Here is a 24,094-nt window from a genome sequence, read left to right on the forward strand (position 1 = left end):
GCCAGGCATGGTCGTGTGTAACAATGGCCGGAACCTGGTGGCGGCTCTGAGGCAAGGCGAGCTCACACATGTACCATGGCTGGCCCATGTGCTTAATCTCGTGGTTCAGTGGAGCTGCTGGATCTGCTTGTAAAAGAATGCCACCTGTTTGCCCATTTTAGAAAGTCAGCTACAGCTTCCGCCGCCCTTGCCGTGCTTCAGCAGCGTTTGCAGCTTCCGGCTCACCGACTGGTATGTGATGTCCCCACACATTGGAACTCTACCCTGCAGATGTTGGGAAGGATTTGTGAGCAGAAGAGGGCAGTTGTTGACTACCAGCATTAACAAGGCTTTCGGTATTCAGTTGAGACTCCACACATAAGACCTCAAGAGTGGACATGGATGTCAGACATCTGTATCATCCTCCAAAACTTTGAGGACTCCACCAAGATGGTGAGCGGCGATGACGCCATAATTAGCGTCACCATCCTGCTTCTCTGTCTTCTGAAACGCTCTCTGCTCACAATCAAAGAGAATGCATTGCAGGGGGAGCACGATGAGTTGGAGCAAGGAACCATACAGGGTGATTACACACAGCCCAGCCTCATCTCATCCCAAACGTGGATTGGGTGACAATGAGAAAGAGAAGGAGGAGGAAGAACAGGAGCTAGTTTCATGCGCTGTAGACGATACTACCTGCACATCTGTCATACCGTATGTTCAGCGTGGATGGCCTGAGAACAGGGGGGGGGGGGGGGGGGGAGAGCATGGTCAGTCGTCCTCTTGGTAAGGACATGGAAGTCTTGCCTGTTAGCAGTCTGGCACGCATGGCTGAGTTTATGTTACGCTGCCTTTCCCGTGACCCTCGCGTTCTTCAAATTTGGATGACAGTCATTACTGGTTGGTGACACTTCTAGACCCACTCTACAAGGAGAACTTTATATCTCTTATTCCTGAGTGGGACAGGTCTACAAAAATGGGGCAGTACCAGAAGGCCCTTGTTGCGGAACTATTAAAAAAATTCCCAACTGAAAATGCTGGCGGCAGAGGTCACAGTTTGTTGGACAACCAAGGAGTACAGGCGAGAGAGACACAACTCCAATCCAGCAGAGGCAGGGGAACACTGTCAAAGTTCTGGGCGAGTTTTCTCAGCCCCTCCCATCGCACAGGCCCTGAGTCGCGGGGTACTCTCACAAGGAGTGCAAAGTTTTGGAAGATGCTGATGGAGTACCTTGCTGACCGTACCAACGTCCTCCGTGATTCCTCTGTGCCTTATAATTATTGGGTATCCAAGCTGGACACGTGGAATAAACTGGCTATCTACGCCTTGGAAGTCCTGGCCTGCCCTGCCGCTAGCGTTTTATCAGAGCGGGTTTTTAGTGCCGCTGGTGGAATTATAACTGATAAGCACATCCGACTGTCAACTGAAAATGCTGACAGGCTGACTCTTATAAAAATGAACACGGGCTGGATTGGGCCAGAATTCTCAACACCGCCGAATGATAGCAGCGTAACATAAACTCAAATCCAGTGCCTTTTCTTGGGAGGTGTATTCCCATGCACCTTTTAACACCCACACATGGATATACGCTTCCTGATTTGGGCTATTTGCTCTTGTCCTCCTCCTTCTCCTCATCCTCCACCACCATATCACCAGGGTGACCGTGGTCCGTGATGCAACACCCACATTAATTTTTTAAAGAGTGTTTATAATGCCCATAAAAAAAAATTTTTATACAGTATATTCATGTATACCCCCCCGGGGTAAATGTTTGTCAGCCCATACGCTTAGTGCATGGGCATTACAAGTATAGGAGACCCGCTCCTTTCTAATGGGAACATTATTTTTATGAGGCCCTCCTCCACATTTTTTCCAAGGTGCATTGGAATGCCTCCCAATTTTTGGCAGCCCTTGCATTCACTGCATAGGCCAACACTATGGGAGACCCACTTCCTAATAATGGGAACATTTTTTCATGAGGCCCTCTACGTCTCTTCCAAGGGGCATTGGAGTGCCTCCCAATTTTTGGCAGCTCTTGCATTCATTGCATAGGCCGCCAACATTCTGGAAGACCCACTTCATAATAATGGGAACATTTTTTCATGAGGCCCTCTACGTCTCTTCCAAGGGGAATTGGAGTGCCTCCCATTTTTTTTCAGCCCTTGCATTGACTGCATAGCCCAACACTATGGGAGACTCACTTCCTAATAATGGGAACATTGTTTTGAGGTGGCCATCTGACCTCCAACGTCTCTTCCAAAGGGCATTGGAGTGCCTCCAAATTTTTGTCAACCCTTGCATTCACTGCATAGGCAAACACAATGGGAGACCCACTTCCTAATAATGGGAACATTGTTTTCAGGAGGCCCTCCTCTAAGTCTCTTCAAAGGGGTATTGGGGTGCGTCCAAATTTTCAAAGGGGTATTGGGGTGCGTCCAAATTTTTGGCAGCCCTGCCACTCACTGCATATGCTATAGCGGTATAGGAGACCCACTCTTTAGTAATGGGAACAACAAAACATAGCTGGCTGATGGCTCTCTAAGAATAGTGAGGGCCGACTGCTGGCCCTTTAAGAATAGTAAAGGCTGCCTGATGGCCCTATAAATATAGGCTTTGTGACTTTCAGAGTCCCTCCTTCATAAATGAAACAGGATGTGTCTGATCATGTCTCACACACCACATGGCCAGATAGGTTTGTAAAATGTTAAAATGACATCTCCCGGTGAATGCATTTGTCACGGTTGAAAGCAATGCAAAAGTGCAAAAACGCATCAAAAACTCTACGTGTGAACATAGCCCAAGGTGTGGAGGAGTATTTTTGGTTTTGGTTATTTATTTTGCCTTATATACAAGTCATTACCCTTGAAAAATGTTCCTTAACATATTTCCCAGGAAAATCCACTTTGGTTTAGTTTTTGTATGTTTTATTGTGAGTCAGTAAAAGTGGCGTAATACCTCTGACAACGTTGTTGACAGCAGAGACCTGGGAGTCAGAAATGCTTCCAAGGGTGTTCCCCATGCTGTTCCCATGTCATTTGGGTTTCCATCGATTTGGGAAATTTTTAGGCCTCTGCAGACAGCTGGGGGGAGCCGCCTGAAAAATGCTTGAGTTTCCCATAGACTTACATTGGGCTCGTTGCTTGGGTCGAGCACCCGAGCATTCCAATTTGCTCGACCCGAGCATCGAGCACCCGAGCATTTTAGTGTTCGCCCATCACTAATACTGACGTGTGAGAGAGCCCTTATTTGAAGAGCACATGTGAATGGTGCAGCAGTGCGCATGATCCACCACAGCTGCATTTACATGGTGCTCTTCAGAGCACTGGTTCTCGGGATCATGGGGGTCCCAGCAGTTGGACCTCCAATGATTGGAAAGTTCTCGGGATAATCAGTTTAAACGGGTTTTCTAATTTCTATTTTTATTGTCCCTTAGGAATATTGAAAATAATAAACCAATATTAACCCTCTCAAAGTCTAATGTTGCCTCTCCGGCAACAGGACTGGAGAAGTTGTATTGTGCAGTGTATATTGTCAGTGTGTGTGTATGTATATGTGTATGTGTATATATATATATATATATATATATATATATATATATATATATATATATATATATATATACACACACACACACACACACACACACACACACACACACACACACACACACACACACACAGTACAGACCAAAAGTTTGGACACACCTTCTCAGTTAAAGAGTTTTCTGCATTTTCATGACTTTGAAAATTGTACATTCACACTGAAGGCATCAAAACTATGAATTAACACATGTGGAATTATATACTTAACAAAAACGTGTGAAACAACTGAAGATATGTCTTATATTCTAGGTTCTTCAAAGTACCACCTTTTGCTTTGATGACAGCTTTGCACACTCTTGGCATTCTCTTGATGAGCTTCAAGAGGTAGTCACCGGAAATGGTTTTCACTACACAGATGTGCGTGGTCAGGTTTAATAAGTGGGATTTCTTGCCTTATAAATGGGGTTGGGACCATCAGTTGTGTTGTGCAGAAGTTTGGTGGATACACAGCTGATAGTCCTACTGAATAGACTGTTAGAATTTGTATTATGGCAAGAAAAAAGCAGCTAAGTAAAGAAAAACGAGTGGCCATCATTACTTTAAGAAATGAAGGTCAGTCAATCCTAAAAATTGGGCAAACTTTGAATGTGTCCCCAAGTGAAGTTGCAAAAACCATCAAGCGCTACAAAGAAACTGGCTCAACTGAGGACCACCCCAGGAAAGGAAGACCAAGAGTCACCTCTGCTTCTGGGGATAAGTTTATCCGAGTCACCAGTCTCAGAAATCGCAGGTTAACAGCAGCTCAGATTAGAGACCAGGTCAATGCCACACAGAGTTCTAGCAGCAGACACATCTCTACAACAACTGTTAAGAGGAGACTTTGTGCAGCAGGCCTTCATGGTAAAATAGCTACTAGGAAACCACTTCTAAGGACAGGCAACAAGCAGAAGAGACATGTTTGGGCTAAAGAACACAAGGAATGGACATTAGACCAGTGGAAATCTGTGCTTTGGTCTGATGAGTCCAAATTTGAGATCTTTGGTTCCAACCACCGTGTCTTTGTGCAACGCAGAAAAGGTGAACGGATGGACTCTACATGCCTGGTTCCCACCGTGAAGCATGGAGGAGGAGGTGTGATGGTGTGGGGGTGCTTTTCTGGTGACACTGTTGAGGATTTATTCAAAATTGAAGGCATACTGAACCAGCATGGCTACCATAGCATCTTGCAGCGGCATGCTATTCCATCCGGTTTGCGTTTAGTTGGACCATCATTTATTTTTCAACAGGACAATAACCCCAAACACACCTCCAGACTGTGTAAGGGCTATTTGACCAAGAAGGAGAGTGATGGGGTGCTGCGCAAGATGACCTGGTCTCCACAGTCACCAGACCTGAACCCAATCGAGATGGTTTTGGGTGAGCTGGACAGCTGAGTGAAGGCAAAAGGGCCAACAAGTGCTAAGCATCTCTGGGAACTCCTTCAAGATTGTTAGAAGACCATTTCTGGTGACTACCTCTTGAACCTCTTCAAGAGAATGCCAAGAGTGTGCAAAGCAGTCATCAAAGCAAAAGGTGGCTACTTTGAAGAACCTAGAATATAAGACATATTTTCAGTTGTTTCACACTTTTTTGTTAAGTATATAATTCCACATGTGTTAATTCATAGTTTTGATGCCTTCAGTGTGAATGTACAATTTTCAAAGTTATGAAAATACAGAAAAATCTTTACATGAGAAGGTGTGTCCAAACTTTTGGTCTGTACTGTATACACACACACACACATACACACACACCGTATACACGTACAGTACATACATACCTACATACATAAGAGCAGATACTGAAAATTGCACCATATATACAGGACAGGAGAAGTACACACAGCTCCACAGTATATACTACAATTATATACCTATAAATCTATACTGTGTAAAAGAATATAGAGTGGAGCTGTGTATAGACTATATAGTATATAGTGTAGAGATGTTCCCGTGTATATAGTGTGGATTCCACACTATATACTACAGTATATATACAGCACCATATTATATAAGCATCTCTACACTATATACACAACTCTACATTATAATTAAGACCGCATTATACTATACATCACATACGAGACACCACGACTGCTGAATATATATATCACAAAAAGACTGCTGTATATACATTATATAGGTGATACTGCAGCTATACACATCAGTCGCAGTATGACTTATATATTGTGTATATATAGCAGTCGAAGTATCACCTATATAATGTATAAAGATTGTTGTATATACATTATGTATATGATATTGTGACTGCTGTGTATACATTGTATATACTGCAGTCTAAGTATCACCTGTATAATATATAAGTGATACCGTGTTTGCTGTGTATAATTGCAGCATCACCTATGTAACATATATACAGCAGTATCACCTATATAATGTATACACAGCACTCACATTATCACCTATATATTGTATATAGACTGCTGTATATACATTATGTATGTGATAGTGTTACTGGTGTGTATACATTATTTAGGTGATATTGCAATTATACACAGCAATCACAGTATCACCTATGTAACATATATACGGCAGTATCAACTACGTCATATATATACAGCAGTCACAGTATCACCAACATAACATATATAGACTGCTGTATATACAATATATAGGTGATACTGCAACTGCTGTATATAATCACAGTATCACCTGCATAATATATATACAGCACTAGCAATATCACCTATATATTGTATTTACAGCAGTCAATATACATTGTATAGATGATACTGCGACTTCTGTATATACATTAAAAAATTGGGGGCCCCGTTGGAGCTCTTACTTTGTGGGCCATGAGCTTCAAGTTACGTCAAATGTTCAAATAGGATAATCCTTGGTTAATAAACTGTTGTAATTTATATGGTCTTATGTGTCTGTAATGTTCATTGAATTATTTCCCACATCTAAAAAAATGACATTTTATTGTTAGGTTTCATTCTAATTTCTTGACATCCAGAATGGTTTTAAAAATGTCAAATTTATGTGTAGGAGAAAAACCCAGATAATAAAGGGATTGGTGGTTCTGATAACACGTAGCTAGATAAATTCCATAAAGGGGTTTCTAGTAGTTGCGATTCTTTTGGGTTTGGGGTACTTTCTGACTGCGCTTTTCTTTAGTTTTTTTGGAATGGTTCCATGTTGGTTATGAATATTTTTTTTTCTAGATCTTCCGTCTGAAAAGTCTCCCATTGATCCTGTTGAGGAATCAGAATGGTCGTCTGAGGTTGTTAATTGGGATATATCTGTGGTATTGTCTGAGTCTCTGAAACATAATTTTCCTTCTCTGTCGAAGCATTTGTTGATGCGATTTTTCAAAATGGAGTGTGTTTTTTTATTCCAGTTGTATATTTCATTGTTAGCGTAATCCTCACTATCTCTTTGGAGTTTTGATTTTTTTTTGTTTCAATTACAGTATAAAGGATTACAGTTTGGCTAAATTTGTATACATTTTTTCATTGAACGAACTCAAGTCCTTGTGTTGTAGGGTTTTAATGTCTGTTTTTACTTTTGTCAATTCTATTTCTTCATGCTTAAATGTAAGTTGCATACAGTGGGTTCAGAAAGTATTCAGACCCCTTTAAATTTTTCACTCTGTTTCATTGCAGCCATTTGGTAAATTCTAAAAAGTTCATTTTTTTTCTCATTAAAGTACACTCTGCACCCCATCTTGACTGAAAAAAAAAACCAAAATGTAGAAATTTTTGCAAATTGATTAAAAAAGAAAAACTGAAATATATCACATGGTCATAAATATTCAGACCCTTTGCTCAGACACACATATTTAAGTCACATGCTGTCCATTTCCTTGTGATCCTCCTTGAGATGGTTCTACTCCTTCATTGGAGTCCAGCTGTGTTTAATTAAACTGATAGGACTTCATTTGGAAAGGCACACACCTGTCTATATAATCAAGTCCTATCAGTTTAATTAAACACAGCTGGACTCCAATGAAGGAGAAGAACCATCTCAAGGAGGGATCACAAGGAAATTGACAGCATGTGACTTAAATATGTGTGTCTGAGCAAAGGGTCTGAATACTTATGACCCTGTGATATTTCAGTTTTTCTTTTTTAATACATTTGCAAAAATTTCTACATTTCTGGGGGTTTTTTTAGTCAAGATGGGGGGCAGAGTGTACATTAATGCAAAAAAATGAACTTTTTAGAATTTACCAAATAGCTGCAATGAAACAAAGAGTGAAAAATTTAAAGGGGTCTGAATACTTTACGTACCCACTGTAAGTTTGAGCGAGCATTGGCTTCAAATTGAATTCTAGTCGTTTTGTATTAATTTAAAGAGACATAAATTGGGACCAAAAGGATGTCACCTTTGTGACCTTTATTGTTCATATAAACTTGCCCATTATGATATTTTGGTCCATGTCTGGCTGCTTATATTGAGCACAGTTAGGACCAGGCTCTGTGCGGATACTGGACTTTTGTGTATCTACAATTACAGGCCTACAGCATGCTGTTAAAAAAGTATTAAGGAGCCCCACAACATGCATCTATTATGCAACCTTACTCATGAGGTCTAACTTCAAAATTTTGTGTGAATTTCTTACATCAAGCATGCAGGAAAAAGATGACAGCATGTAAATATTGTAGGTCAGAACTACTCTACGCACCTTTGTAATTTAGCATATCTTCAGTATAAGCCAACATACTGGGGAATACACTACTGAGGAACAGACCAAGGAAAGCGGTGCCAATAAAAAGACCGGTTACACTGTCCTGCGACAGCAGCAAGAACAGAAATGTTGCCGACATTCCGACCTGGTAAGAGTAGAAAGAAGATTTACACAATCTGTTACTTTGTGGTGTAGTACATTTACTCCAATAAATTATAGCTTTCAATTACTAGTAATCCTCCTTATTCCAACAGGACCTGGAGTTCTAGCTTCGGTTTCCAACCATGACTAGTTCTGCTTGAAAAGATAACTCATTTCTGATACAATAGGGTGGGAAATTACCAAGATTAGTGTTTCATATGCTAATCTTGTACCCAAAGCCTCTGAAGTAAGGTGGAACAGAACGACAGAACTGTTTGATACCAGAAAACTAAAGTAGAGAGAATGATCAATTTCCCCCTATGTAATATAATATGTAGTTTTTGTCTTGTCACGGTATAAGAGTGAATGTTGTTAAAGTTATGTATGTTTCATATAGGCACCAATAATCCGCAAACCAATCAGCAAGTTGTTAGGAAGAACTTTAAGGTACAGTGTTCTTTCTTAAAGGGAAGCTATCATCATAAAATGACTAGATATGAGAGAATCGATTAGCAGATCAGTAGTCACAGATCAGTAATCTGTGACCACCGGACAGGAGGTCTGCGAATCTCCTTGCCTTACCATTCCAGGCTCATTTTTTGATTAGCCAGGCTGGGGCAACGTCTGGCTAATCAAAAGAATGTCGGGAGGTAAGGAGATCTGAAGGCTTACCATCTGGTGGCCATAGATTAGTGACCTGGCCAATGGACCGGAGTCCTGCAAATCAATTTTCCCATATCTAAAAATAATCTATTGTTTAAATTAGGTTTTTGTGTTTCATGTATTTTGTTAAAAAATGTGTGCAGTGTGTTTTTTTTCAACAAAATTAGCAAAAACTTTCAAATTTCACACTGGCTACTGGGGCTTTTTTAAACTCATACCTCTTGTCCTTTCAAGAAGAGTATTCAGCAAGTCCCTCCATCTTCATAGGCAGGACTAGAATGACAGGTAACACAACTGATAAGATAGGATCCACCATTCACAACACCCCCTGCTACTACTCCCTTCACAATGAACTTTGCATGGGCTCATTAGACACTTCAATGCAAAAAATAGTGTCAGGTCTCTTCATTGTAGCTATGAAACAGATCCATCTGGGAGAGCCTTCCCCAGCGGGGGAGCGCCAGCTGGCTATCTAAACACAACCACTCAAGGTGAGCAAATCTACTGTCTCCTATATTTACCCTATTGTGTGCTTCTCCCTTCACAGTCACTGTTTACTCAAGATGGTAGGAGAGGCATTGCATAGCTATAATGTGTGGAATGGATGGGTAGAGAGCTACCACGTCACATGAAAGCCATTTATAATTTTCTCCTAAAGAACCAATGGGTCTGAAAGGGGGTGGAAAAACATTCTTGTGTATTTTTGGAAGTGAGTGGCATATGGGTATAGTGGGGTAATCAACTTGAAGATATTGTGCATTTTTTATTATCAATAGCTCATGTATGTAACCCATCTTCTATTAATCTATGTAATATTGCACTATACATTTCAGTCGGATCTTTGGCTAGTTCCAGATATGTATCTGAGTTTTGGAGATCTAACAAATTCATATTTATATTGCAAAGTAGATAAGCAACAGAAAGTTATAAAGTATAAAGAAGTCCCAGAGCCCAGTGTGAAAATTGTAAAATTTTTATAATACAGATTGTGATATGTAAAAGAAAAAAAACTGCCAAAAAATATTTAAAAAATAAACTTAACACAAAACCTGATTTAAACAATAGGACATTTTCTGACGATAGCATGAAAGTTTCCCCCTTTAATCAAAACAAGAACTTCTCACCACATCTCATGAAGTTTGTTGGAGGTGATGGAGTTTTCCCATGTGGGTAGAGCCAGGTTCAGATGCAGATTGGTGATTGAGGTACTGCTAAGGTTTCCTGCTGTAAGAAGGCCTATGACCCTCTTCATTACAGGGCATACAGTATAGCTGTACACATAATTGCTTTAGAGACCACACAGAATAATGTTGGTAAACACAATAATTTACACCTACTTTTAAAGTTGAACATAATAAGGGAAAAATGCCATCGAAATATGCAAAAGTTGTTATGTGAACAGATGGATAGCGATACTGGCCAAGTTAACCAATGCTATTGAACTTCTTGTTTGCATGATGTGGTTAAGAAACAATGTTCCCCTCTGCTATGGGACAACTTACAAGGTTAATAAAAAGCATGGAACGCGGAGGCACTTTGTAGGATACAGGTATGGAAATAAGTCTTCCCAGGGTAATGCATGCCCAAAAGATGCTGGGCAGATATCCTGCAATCTTATGAGTTAATGACAGCGGTTCTTCCACAGCATAAGTGTAGATAAATCCAGAGTATTCACCCTATGGAAAATACAGACACATTAGTAAGTGTATACTTACACTTTTGGACTCATCTAGAAAAATGAATACAGTGTGTTATATAAGAGGGCCTGAGATGGTGGCACATAACATGTTCTACCTTCTACATCATGATAGTGTGTTGGTTTTGGCAGAAGATTTCCATATGCTTCACATACTATATCAGTCTTTCTTGCAAGCAAAAAGAAATAGGTTAATACAACACATGTGGGATTTTCATGCCAAAAATTCACATTGCATGCGCTTTTTAGGTCTATATCATACAACAGTACCAAACTCAGGGGGCGATAGACACAATCAACTATTGCAGAAAGAAGATGAGTTAATACTACGGACTGAAGCTGTAGACCCAGGTGGATTGAATGATCGCAATGATTTAAGTCTGTTTCTGCACAAACAAATATGAAATACAGTAATGACTTTTTTGTGGTATCTAACAACAACGTATGTAATGCGCTGTAATAGTTTTTATCACTATGTATTTGTAATATTATTGCTTTTCAATTGTTTGAATATTTTAAGTCTCCTATATAAAGAGATAATGATGTATATGGTATAGGCTCAGAGGAAGCAAGATACACATGCGAAACGGCTGTAGGCCAATTTTTGTCTCCACATTCTTTTTTATGGGACTGCAGTGCCATTTTAACATGTAGTGGTGAGTGCCCCAGTTTTCTTTCTGCACTGTATTTCAAAAAGAAATATGTACATCTGAAGACATAAATGTTATACTTAGATGACCATTGTTAGGGCTACATTCTTCTTATCAACTTACCTGGGTTTACACAGATTTCAAACTATTTAGGCCAAATAATGAAATTAGGAGAGCTTGTTCTCACCACTCTAGCCCTAGCGAGCTAACCCTTATAGCGCCTGCCACTTCCATGCATGTCAGGTATGTCAGTCTCCATAAAGAGAAACGTTACCCCTTAGACCCCAGTCAGCGTCCCCTCATACAGCCAAAGCAGATCTCATGCTTTGCCCTGAGGAGGGGCAACACCCCGAAACACATGTCGGCAAATTGAAATTCTGGTTTGGCTTTTACCTTAAGTCATATGGTAAGGCTCATTAAATGGTCGATAGCGACTTTTAAGATTGCTATTTCCAATAGGTGGCACTAGAGTTCAAGTCCTCTTCCTCTCTGAAGAGGCAATTTGCATATTTAATTTCCCAGAGGAGCATTGCACGGCGAATAAGCCTCCTTACCTTATCTTCTATATCTTCTTTCTTCTTGACAGGAAGATGAGCCTGACCATTAAAACAGCTGGGTATTTATAAATTTTTTCTTCCAGCATTTTTCCCCAGCCACCCATCAGAAGCCAAGGAAAAAGGTGCCGAGGCCGTCAGGGATAACCAGTTTAAACCTACTCCTGCAGTAGCACAGCTTCCTCAAAAATTAACCCTTTATACCTAACCATATCTCATTAGAAAACCACCATAATAACATAATCCATTTTCTTTTTGGGGTCTGTGTTCTCATGAGACCCCCCCGTATTCTCTCGGGGAGGGGGGCTTCCACTCCATTTAATTAATAAGGTATAAAGAGATGTTGTTTGGACAATGATTCCTGTATATATATTGCTTTCCATCCATGTCATGTTAAAGACAAATTTTGATATAATTCTATTGTGATTCTAATGATACACCAGCTGTAAACCTCTACATATCCTGGTTTTGTCTATCGGTGCCATGTCCCTTATGTATTCTTTGCTTACTTGCATTCACATATTTGTTTTTTGTTGCCCAATTCTTTTAAATCTCCTATCGTTTACTGGTTATTCTTATCTGTTATCTGGACAGTTTAGTAGCACATGATAATCGCTGCTGCTTCTCTCTTTCAGTTTGTAGTATCTTCAGCTTTCATCAGAAACTCCCTTATCCTTTATCTATTCATCCCTCCTCATTTTCACATACAGCAAATAACACAGCATTATATACAGTACATATATCTCACCGCTATTCCATCCGTCATGAAGAGGATGACTGCTGAACATACATGAATGCCAAAATATGTGGAGGGGACATTCCAGAACTTTTTATTCTGGCAGCAAAATAAATATACTCCATGACCTGGGTGAACAAGCAAATTATAATTGTATATACATATCAATCGATGCAGAAATGCAGGAGATGATGCTTGGGCACTTGTGCATGTTTAACGTCAATTTATACATTTGCAAGAAAAAGTAAGTGGACCTGGAGTGATTATTAGTAAAATGCAGTCCAGTTGTCATTTAATTACAATCAGGCCACGGCCCCACTATCAGTATTCGGTCAGTATTTGGTCAGTATTTTTTCTCAGGAGTAGGAGCTAAAACCAGGTCGGAACAATCAGAGAAAAGGTATAATAGAAACAAGTCACCAATTCTGCATTTATCACCCACTCCTGGTTTTGGCTCCCACTCCTGAGAAAAAATACTGACCGAATACTGATCAAATACTGATAGTGGGGCTGTGGCCTAAAGGCCCCGTCACACTAAGCGATGCAGCAGCGATCCCGACAACGATACGACCTGTCAGGGATCGTTGCTGCATCGCTAATACATCGCTGGTGAGCTGTCAAACAGGCAGGCTCACCAGCGATCAGGGGAGCAACGATATCGTGGAAAGAATCGTTCCACGATGTCCTGCTCCCGTTACCAGCCTGCTGAAGCAGGAGCAGGCTGGTAACTATGGTAAACATCGGGTTACTAAGTGCGCGTGTGTCCCTAGTAACCCGCTGTTTACCATGGATACCACTCTGCTACCGTGCGCTGGAGCCTCCGCTCACAGTAGCAGAGTGGTATCTATGGTAAACAGCGGGTTACTAAGTGCGCGCGTGCCCCTAGTAACCCGATGTTTACCATGGTTACCAGCCAGATCGTTGGTCCCGCTGGTCACACACAGCGATGTGTGCTGGCCAGCGGGAGGCCAACGACCAAAAAATGGTCCAGGACACTTTGCAACGATCAGCGACCTCACAGCAGGGGCCTGATCGCTGCAAAGTGTCACACATAGCGACATCGCTGGTGAGGTCGCTGGTGAGTCACCAAAACCGTGACACAGCAGCGATCTCGCTAGCGATATCGCTTAGTGTGACGGGGCCTTTAGAGACAAACGCAATGTAACTAATCTAATAATACACAAATAGTTGTAAAGTTCATATCTGTTGCTGAGCACATTGAATAAACATCCACAATGCAGGGAGAAAAAGTAAGTGCACCTCTGTGTTAATGACTTCTGATTGGCAAAAGGTGTTTCAATGAGATGAGATTGGACATGTGAGATTCACAGGAATCTTGCTCCATAAACAAAAGTGCAAGCACCCAAAGATTGGTTGCTACAGATGGGCGAATTTATTTGATTAGAATTAAATTCTTCTCGAATTTTACAAAAACCTGCATTCTGGAGAATACGGATTAGGTCCATACAACTGGCGACCAGATGCCACTCTGCATCTTCGACAAATTTACAGAAAAGAAGTGATTGTGATTTATTTTTTTAATGGTAAAACACATTTTTATCTTTAATAATCTAACAAACCATCATCCATAAAGATGTAAAAATTCTATTCTATATAATTTCTTGTTAAATTCTCAATTAACCTAACATTTGTTGCTTCAGACAAGTAAACCAAGAATGTTGTATCAACAACATTGGCTCATTTTTTGCTGATCAAGGACAGCTGGTTTAACTCCTTCACGACGTGCACTATACATATACGCCTGCCCCATACTGCAGGTGATGGCTGGGTGTTACAGCCAGGACCTGCCTCGAACAATCGTGGGTGGAACTGAGTCAAACTCTGATGGCACTAGTTACCACATGCCGGCAATGGCCATGCACCCATCGACATGCCCGCAACGTGATCGCAGGTCGCCGATGGGTTGCTACCACAGCAGAGTGTCTGTTGAAGACCTCCGTGCTTGTCATTACAGAGCTCCTTTGAAACCCTGCCTGTGAGCAGGCTTCAAAAAAGACTGTGATTTTTGCTTTATGCAGCAATAATATAGCACAAGCGATCAGATGATCACAGCTTCAAGTCCCCTAAGGGGACTAATAAGAACAGTGAAAAGTAGAATCAAAATGTTTTAAAAAATAGGAAACATTTATATAAAAGTTCAAATCACCCCCTTTTCTCCCATTAAAAATAAAGATAATAAAAAAAATGTAAAAAATACAAATATTTGGTATCTCTGTTTTCAGGAAAGTCAGATCTATCAAAATATAAAAATAATTAACACGATCGTTAAACACCGTAAACAAAAAAAAATGAAAGAACGCCAAAATTACATTTTTTTTGGTAGCTGTAATACTACAAAAACGCTGCAACAAGCAATCAAAACGAATCTAATCCAAAAATGATTTGTCACCGCGCAAAACATAAGTATTCATACTGCTCCATCGACTAAAAAATTCAAACATTATGGGTCTCACAAAATGGAGACACAACCCCAAACTTTATTTTGCAAACTTCTGATTTTTTTCACCACTAAAATAAAAAAACTGGATATGTTTGGTATTGCCGTAATCGAACATAATCATATTGCGAGGTCATTTTTACCACATAATTTACACCGTAAAAACAGTTCCCAAAAAACAATGTCAGAATTGTCTTTTTTTCACAATTTCTCCCCACTTATGAATGTTTTCTCATTTTCTAGTACACTATGTGGTAAATTGAATGGTGTCAATCAAAAGTACAACTCAGCCCACAAAAAACAAGCCCTCATATGTCAATGTGGACAGAAAAATAAAAAAGTTGTGGCTCTGGGAAGAAGGGGAGGAAAAAAATCAAAAACACAAAAATAAAAAATGACCACGTCGTGAAGGGTTAACTTTATAAGTACAGTGTCAGTAATGTATTATTATACCATACTTACATAGATTTATTTTAAAACTCCCTGAAGCCTGGAAGAGCATTCTACGTTGGCCATATATTACCACGTGAAGGCCAATAACAGACTCTTCTAGTTCAGGGACTATTCAGTATGAATTATTTACTGCACAGCTAATGCCACCAGCACATTGATGACTTTGGGGACAAATGTCTCACTGACAGCCATTGCTGGTGAGACATTTGACGGTATAAAGCCAGATTTAGCAGCACATGATTTCCTACAGCAACATGAACAGGAAAGAGAGAGACTTATAGGATGAAGGACAGTATTTTCTCTCTTTTTGGGCATGCGTCAACATCTCTCTTCTTTGAGTAACAGACTTTCAGCATGAGCTGTATTCTCCAAGAAAGCACGCTTCAGTTAAATAAGTTTTCCAAGGAATAAAATATAGGTGAGGGTGTTAATAGATAAATACAAAAGGGGTCTGCAATAGCGCTGCCACTAATAAAAATATAACAATAAATGAAGAGCTGAGTTCCAAAAATGCACTGATAGCCATCGTGTTGAATGGAGTAATTGAAAATAGAAAGAGTGGAACGCGTTCATTCAATGAATAAACAAATGAATTGAGGAAAGCAAGATCCTACCTGATGTGGACCGTGCTGGATTGACAACCCGACTGGTATCAGGGAATCTGGGAATCCGATGAGGGTAAGGCGCTCCGACGGCTCTGATCTGGATGGTGATGTAGGGAGACTCCAGCTGGGAGAGACAATGCCCGTCCACTTCACAAACGCTCTGTGCACGGGGGATTCATAAGTCTGCAGTCACACAGAGTGACTGCAGACTTATCAATTTAGACCGGACAACCCCTTTAATAACCTCATTGTTAGCATGCCAAGACGTGTAAGTATGTGTATTTCTTCTGAATAAGTTGAAACGTTTTCAAAATTTTGTTCCATTTGCATATCATTAATATATATATCCATCCTGTGATCTCAATAGCTCCATGACTTTTACTTCTTGGTGTTGGCATTTGAATGATGGGGAGTGTATGTACCACAGATGGTGCATACTATTTCCTTTCTACGAACAGTAACCAATGCAATGACATCTACTGAAAGAGATCTCTTACCTTCTTCATGCCTATATCTTTCTTGAGTTTCTGATTCCTTCTCATCTTCTATCTCAGTCTCCTTCTGAGTCTCCATTGCTAGCTCATCTGCAGACAGTAGTGACGGGCGCCTCATATTACAACCAGGCACCATGCCTTTTTTGTACATTAACAGAAAAACTGCAATAGGCACAGGAAGCTGCAGGAAAATGAAGGAAAAATTAACATTCCTGGGTCTAGCAGCCACTTAAAATTAACCTATCTCAACTGTTGTACAGATTTTTACATTAAAAATAAAAGAAACTGTAAATATATCAAACACAGATTAGCCATATTATTAAAACCCCTTGCCTAATATTGTGTAAGTGCCCCTCCTGCCACCCATTGAGGCTAGGGCATTATCAACAGATAAAGTCCTGTAATTTTAGGTGGCAAGTTGAGGCCTCTATGGATTGGACTTGTTTTTCCAGCACATCACACATCCTTCCAATTGGATTAAAAGCTGAGGAATTTGAAGATCAAGTGGTGTTGAACTGTGGAACTCTTTACCATGGTCTTCAAACTATTCCTGAATATTTTTGGCAGTGTGGCAGGGTACAGTATCCTGCTGAAAGAGGCCACTGCCATTAGGGCATATCATTGCCTTAAAGATGGACATGTGGTCTACAATAATGCTTCTAGGTGGGTGGCATATGTCAAAGTAAAATCCATATAGCAGAACCCAAAGTTACCCTCCAGAGCATCACACTGCCTCTACCAGCTTGCCTTTTTCCCATACTGCAGCTGGCCATGTGATTCATCATACCAGACCATCTTCTTCCATTGATCCATCGTGCAATTAGGATTTTCTCATTGTAGACGCTGTCTGCAAAGCACATGGGTCAGCATGGGCACTGTGACTAGTCTATGACTACGAACTGTTTGTTCTGACGTTTTTCTATCATAGCACAGTATAATGTATCTGTTATGTGACATTAATGATTTCTGCAATTGATTTCTGCCCTCTCTCTTCTCTCTAGGACACTCATTTAAGATCCAGATTGATTTTGATTTCATTTTAAATTAATTTGATTCGATTTGAGCTTAGATGAGTGTAGGCGAGAGTAAAACATTCAAGCTGCTAATCTAAAAATGTTGATTCTTTTTTTTAATTAAAACAAGTTGCAAACATGTTTGATTTGACATAATACATACAATGTATAAAAACATTACAAAGGTGCCCATAGCCTTTAAACTTTTTAGCAATTCTTACTACAGTAGATTTTCGGTGGGGTAAACCCAGGTGGACTAGCCTTCATTCCGCACATGCATCAATTAACCTGGGACATCCTTGACCCTGCCAGTGGTTCTCTGGTTGTTCTTCCTTGAACAATTTTTGGTAGGTACTATCCACTGCATACTGGGAGCTCCATACAAAATCTGCCATTTTGGAGATGCTTGGACCCAGTCATCTAGCCATCACAATTTTGCCCTTGTAAAAGTCACTTTATTATGCCTGCAAGTTTCAGTTTGAGAAGAACTCAAGCCCCGATTTATGAAAACTGGTGTTTTGTACACCAGTCTTAAAGTGGGGCATGCAAGAATAAGATGCACTGATTTCATTAAAAGGTGCATGCCACTTAATGAATTCAGCGCACCTTATCAGTGGTGCGTATCACGTGAGAAATGTTACGGCAGTCAAGGTCTGGAGTAACATTTATGGCATAAGAAACACAGCCACTTTCCATGAATTTTAGCAGGTATGGCCATGCCCCATCCCAACCTGGTTCCTCCCCAGGTCAGCTTATTTTGGAGGAGCTGCTGAAGACTGGCTTGAAAATGCCAAAAGTCGCAACATTTTTGCACAATTTTTGTGACTGTCCAAAGTGTTTTCTGCTAGTCTTCTAATGCAAGTTCAATGATGTATTGGCCCCTCAATGTTTACTAGCTGCCTAATTTCCATTTACAGATGCCATAGTAATGAAATAAATAGTGCTTTCACTTGTCAGTGGCTTTACTGATATGATTGATTAGTGTAGGTGCATTTACATGAAGAACCAAAATAAAGAAAAACTCACATTGATAGCAGCCATGATCCAAAAGGCATAAGAGACATTTGACAATACAGGGCCATCAAGAGGAAGGACATAGTGAGATACATTGCCTGGATGATGTGGAACAATTGAATTCCTAATGTGCTCAAGGTTTCTGCTTCCATTCTGTGTGGCATTTGATTGTATACAGTTGGTGTCAGAAAGAAATGGGTCCGCTATTAATGGACTCAGCAGAGCTCCAAAACCAACAAAGAAGTGTAGTACCTGAGGGAAAAAGCAGAGGTTCTCTGTCCTGTCATCACTTATTCATAGGGTCAATGGCTACTTAATGTGTACTACAATTTTCTAAATGTAAGTAGAAACACTTGGAAGAATCAAAAACTACAAAATTTATCATATCTGTTATATTATGGAATGATTTTCCAGTGTTCTCATTTTTATGATCTTTCTTATGTCCACCTTACTTTATTCAACTGATCAACGCCAGTCCAGCTTCTGCTACGCACATACACAGACTTACTGCTCCTAAAGAGCGGGTGCTTCAACTATCCACACTATTGCTCTCATCACTGGTAAATTTATTCGGTCATATATTTCCACTGGAGTGCCTGCTGTAGGAAAATCAAATATTACATGTTGGCTTTTCTGCTCCTAATGAGCAGGTCTGTGATTTATAAAGAGGAATTATGAATGATGGACCACTTATTTGATTTGCATATGTGAGTCAACCTCTTTAAACCATTAGTCCACCATACTAATGTATCCACAGGATAGATAAGTTGCTGATTGCTGGGAGGTCCAAGCGCAAGGTCCACCACAATTCCGAGAATGGGTCTCTGATATAAGAGATAACCATCACTCCAATAAAATGGGAAACTTCAGAGCACTGTTCTCTCAATTGACGGTAACCCCAGTTGTCAAGTTACCCCCAGTGATCAGCAATCTATAAATTACCCAGAAGATAGGTGTTATGTTATTATGGTTGGACAAACCCTATAAATTAATACATTTCACACTTTTATTAGATGTCAAGTTGTACTACCATTCCAAAACATTCATCTATAGTTCCTTAGGCTTCTATATCTTACCATAATTCTGAACTAGAAACAATCATGAATTCATAATCACCCCTGTCATCCCCAAAAAAATGACAATTCCCAATTTTAAATCACTTTTACTCACAATTGCAATATAGATATGTTAATAGTTATTTTTATCAATTCATAAAATGCAAAGTGAAAGGAAATGGGAGAAATCTAAACCAAATCAATATTTGTTGTGACCACCCTTTACCTTCAAAAGGGCATCAAACCACAGTTTTTGAAGGAACTCGGCAGGGACGTTGTTGTAAATATCTTAAAGAGCTAACCACAGATCTATGGATGTAGGTCTGTGGAAATCCTCCTGTCTCTTTGATGATGTTGAGATCAGGGCTCTTTGGGGGCCATACCATCACTTCCAGGACTATTTGTTCCTCTTCACTCTCAAGATAGTTCTTAATGATACTGGCTGTTTGTTTGGGGTTGTGGTCCTACTGCAGAATACATTTGGAGCCGCCTTGATAGTATTACATGATGGATAAGTATCTGCCTGTATTTCTCCGCATTGAGGACACCATTAATCTTGATGAATTCCCAATTCCATTTGCTGAAATGCAGCACTAAACTTGCAAACAAGCTTCATCTGCTTCACTGTTGCCTGCAATCATTAATGCACCGCTCTTCAGCCCCTTACAAACAAACTACCTTCTGTTACAGCCAAATGTTTAAAATGTTGACTCATCAGTCCAGAACACATGCTGCCATTTTCTGCACCCTCGTTTTTATGTTCCCATGCATAGTTGAGTCACATTTCTTTGTTCCCACGTTGAAGGTATTGTTTTGGCCACAATTCCCCCATGAAGACCACTTCTGTTCAGACTTCTCTGAAAAGTAGATTGGTGTAGCTGGATCCCAAGCATGATGTATCTTTCATTAGCTACTATAAGTTTTCTTGGCCGACCACTGCATGCATGGTCCTCCTTATAGAGTCTGTGTGGGATTACATGATGTAGATATAATTTAGAGGATAAGCATTTGACGATGACCGGGCTGCTGTAAGGGATGAGAGGTCTTACACTCCAGGTAGATTCAATTATTACATGATGATACAAAAGAATTTGCGTAAGTCTACATCCACAGAAGAACTATGGATCTTACAACTTCTCTGCCGAGTCCCTTCAAAGCCTGTGCGCATGTGTACCTAGAAAATTTCATGATGTTTTGAAGGCAATGTATGGTCACACTAAATATTGATTTGATTTTGATCTCTTTTATTCATTTAATTTACAAAATAAACTATTAACACTTCTATTTTCAACAGCATTCTTACCAACAGCATTCTTACTTGGCAGTAGTTTTTCAACACCCACCTTAAACTTTTCTACAGTTCTGTTGTAACATATTTGCTATAATAAATTTGGTGGCTTCATTTTAAGTAGCCACATTTTTAATGCTGGTGCTCAGATTTGTTACTACTTTGGAGAAATTTATGGTTACATGTTACTCATGCAGATGAGTCACAGAGAATTGTAACTATATTCATCAATGGAGTTGGGCTCCTACAAAACAGTTGGATTTAATAGTAATATAATGTTTTAGCCTGCTCTCTTTCATTGTCATTATTTCTGAATATAGGTGTCCACAGAGGTGTCCACGGTATTTTGTTATATCACATGCATTATTTTAGCTGCATTTGGGAGGGGTGGGTCTTTGAGCTATGACAATCACAAAATTGCATACACAAAATCATGGACATGTTCGATATCCTTATGCAATTTAGGTTGCATATATGATAATGACAAATGTATACATATAATAGAGCTCCAGTTTCTAAAAACATCAACTCAACTGAAATCCCTCATTTAGGCCTTTCTGCAATTAAGTTGTCCATCAGGATCCTTACACTTGAAGGCTAGTGATTACTGCTGATTTTATTTCATTGACCAAAATAATAGCAGCCTGCCAAACAGCACTCCATATCCCAATTTCCTAGACCTCTGGATGGATGGTATACCATGGTTGAGGAGCACCAGATTTTCAGATTTAGACTGAGGGAATTTACATCACATTCACTAATCTATGTTATAGTCATTTTCTTTCTTAATATATGATTACTATTGTACAAACCCAAGTAATGGAGCACTACTATTTTGGCAATGTACTAAATGTCTCCACATCTCTATGGAATTTACACGTGTCTCTTACCTGTAAGAAAACTGCTGAGTCCTGCTGATAGATTTTCACAAGTTGCATGTTGGAGATGGTATCAATGTTGCCCATTGCTAGACCAGCCACTGCCATGACCATTGCAAGAACACCAACATGATTGCAAAATGGAATGATGGCGAATACCAATGAGATGGTCAGTGAACATATCAACAAAATGAGCAAACACAGCTTCAGTCTGTGGATAACAAAATAATAAGATCAGCAAGCAGAAAGAACGGAGGTACACCATGTATACCCAGAAGATTCATTATAACTTGTCCTATGCCAGGTGCCCATTGATTCAACGGGACAGAAAGAAATGATAGTAGAGGAATATGTGTGAGGACATCAAAGTAATAAAATAGGGTGCAAGCTATAACAATGTTAACCTATGCACGGATGGACTCTACATGCCTGGTTCCCACCATGAAGCATGGAGGATGAGGTGTGATGGTGTGGGGGTGCTTTGCTGGTGACACTGTTGGGGATTTATTCAAAATGAAAGGCATACTGAACCAGCATGGCTACCACAGCATCTTGCAGCGGCATGCTATTCCATCCGGTTTCGTTTAGTTGGACTTTTGTCACAAGTAAAGTGCCCATACACATGTGACAGCAGTGGTGTGGGCTTTAGTTTGGTGAACAGCTATCTGCTATCAATATAAACCGTTGCCACCAGAATTATACAGTACAGACCAAAAGTTTGGACACACCTACTCATTTAAAGATTTTTCTGTATTTTCATGACTATGAAAATTGTACATTCACACTGAAGGCATCAAAACTATGAATTAACACATGAGGAATTATATACTTAACAAAAAAGTGTGAAACAACTGAAAATATGTCTTATATTCTAGGTTCTTCAAAGTAGCCACCTTTTGCTTTGATGACAGCTTTGCACACTCTTGGCATTCTCTTGATGAGCTTCAAGAGGTAGTCACTGGAAATGGTCTTCCAACAATCTTGAGGGAGTTCCCAGAGATGCTTAGCACTTGTTGGCCCTTTTGCCTTCAATCTGCAGTCCAGCTCACCCCAAACCATCTCGATTGGGTTCAGGTCTGGTGACTGTGGAGGCCAGGTCATCTGACGTAGCACCCCATCACTCTCCTTATTGGTCAAATAGCCCTTACACAGCCTGGAGGTGTGTTTGAGATCATTGTCCTGTTGAAAAATAAATGATGGTCCAACTAAACGCAAACCGGATGGAATAGCATGCCGCTGCAAGATGCTGTGGTAGCCATGCTGGTTCAGTATGCCTTCAATTTTGAATAAATCCCCAACAGTGTCACCAGCAAAGCACCCCCACACCATCACACCTCATCCTCCATGCTTCATGGTGGGAACCAGGCATGTAGAGTCCGTCCGTTCACCATTTCTGCGTCGCACAAAGACACGGCGGTTGGAATCAAAGATCTCAAATTTGGACTCATCAGACCAAAGCACAGATTTCCACTGGTCTAATGTCCATTCCTTGTGTTCTTTAGCCCAAACAAGTCTCTTCTGCTTGTTGCCTGTCCTTAGCAGTGGTTTCCTAGCAGCTATTTTACCATGAAGGCCTGCTGCACAAAGTCTCCTCTTAACAGTAGTTGAAGAGATGTGTCTGCTATAGAACTCTGTGTGGCATTGACCTGGTCTCTAATCTGAGCTGCTGTTAACCTGCGATTTCTGAGGCAGGTGACTCGGATAAACTTATCCTCAGAAGCAGAGGTGACTCTTGGTCTTCCTTTCCTGGGGCAGTCCTCATGTGAGCCAGTTTCTTTGTAGCGCTTGATGGTTTTTGCAACTGCACTTGGGGACACTTTCAAAGTTTTTCCAATTTTTCGCACTGACTGACATTAATTTCTTAAAGTAATGATGGCCACTCGTTTTTCTTTACTTAGCTGCTTTTTTTTTGCCATAATACAAATTCTAACAGTCTATTCAGTAGGACTATCACCTGTGTATACACCTGACTTCTGCACAACACAACTGATGGTCCCAACCCCATTTATAAGGCAAGAAATCCCACTTATTAAACCTGACAGGGCACACCTGTGAAGTGAAAACCATTTCCGGTGACTACCTCTTGAAGCTCATCAAGAGAATGCCAAGAGTGTGCAAAGCAGTCATCAAAGCAAAAGGTGGCTACTTTGAAGAACCTAGAATATAAGACATATTTTTTTCA

General features: G+C 40.2%; 1 protein-coding gene across 6 annotated transcripts in view; it reads right to left on the reverse strand.

The window, feature by feature from the left end:
- Positions 1-24,094, reverse strand: part of MFSD4A (major facilitator superfamily domain containing 4A) — a 210,166-nt gene that overhangs the window by 105,963 nt on the left and 80,109 nt on the right. For all 6 annotated transcript variants that reach the window (XM_073666969.1, XM_073666964.1, XM_073666967.1 and 3 more), the window contains 6 exons: positions 21,925-22,123; positions 18,704-18,943; positions 16,668-16,845; positions 12,667-12,782; positions 10,521-10,694; positions 8,212-8,359 (listed from right to left, as the gene is read on the reverse strand). In XM_073666969.1, the coding sequence (XP_073523070.1) occupies positions 8,212-8,359; positions 10,521-10,694; positions 12,667-12,782; positions 16,668-16,845; positions 18,704-18,943; positions 21,925-22,123 (1,055 nt within the window). The remainder of the gene's footprint in view (positions 1-8,211; positions 8,360-10,520; positions 10,695-12,666; positions 12,783-16,667; positions 16,846-18,703; positions 18,944-21,924; positions 22,124-24,094) is intronic.

This window comes from Phyllobates terribilis, unplaced genomic scaffold (assembly GCF_046119375.1).
Source record: "Phyllobates terribilis strain yellow unplaced genomic scaffold, ASM4611937v1 Scaffold_2__4_contigs__length_985480577, whole genome shotgun sequence".
Taxonomy (NCBI): Eukaryota; Metazoa; Chordata; class Amphibia; order Anura; family Dendrobatidae; genus Phyllobates; species Phyllobates terribilis.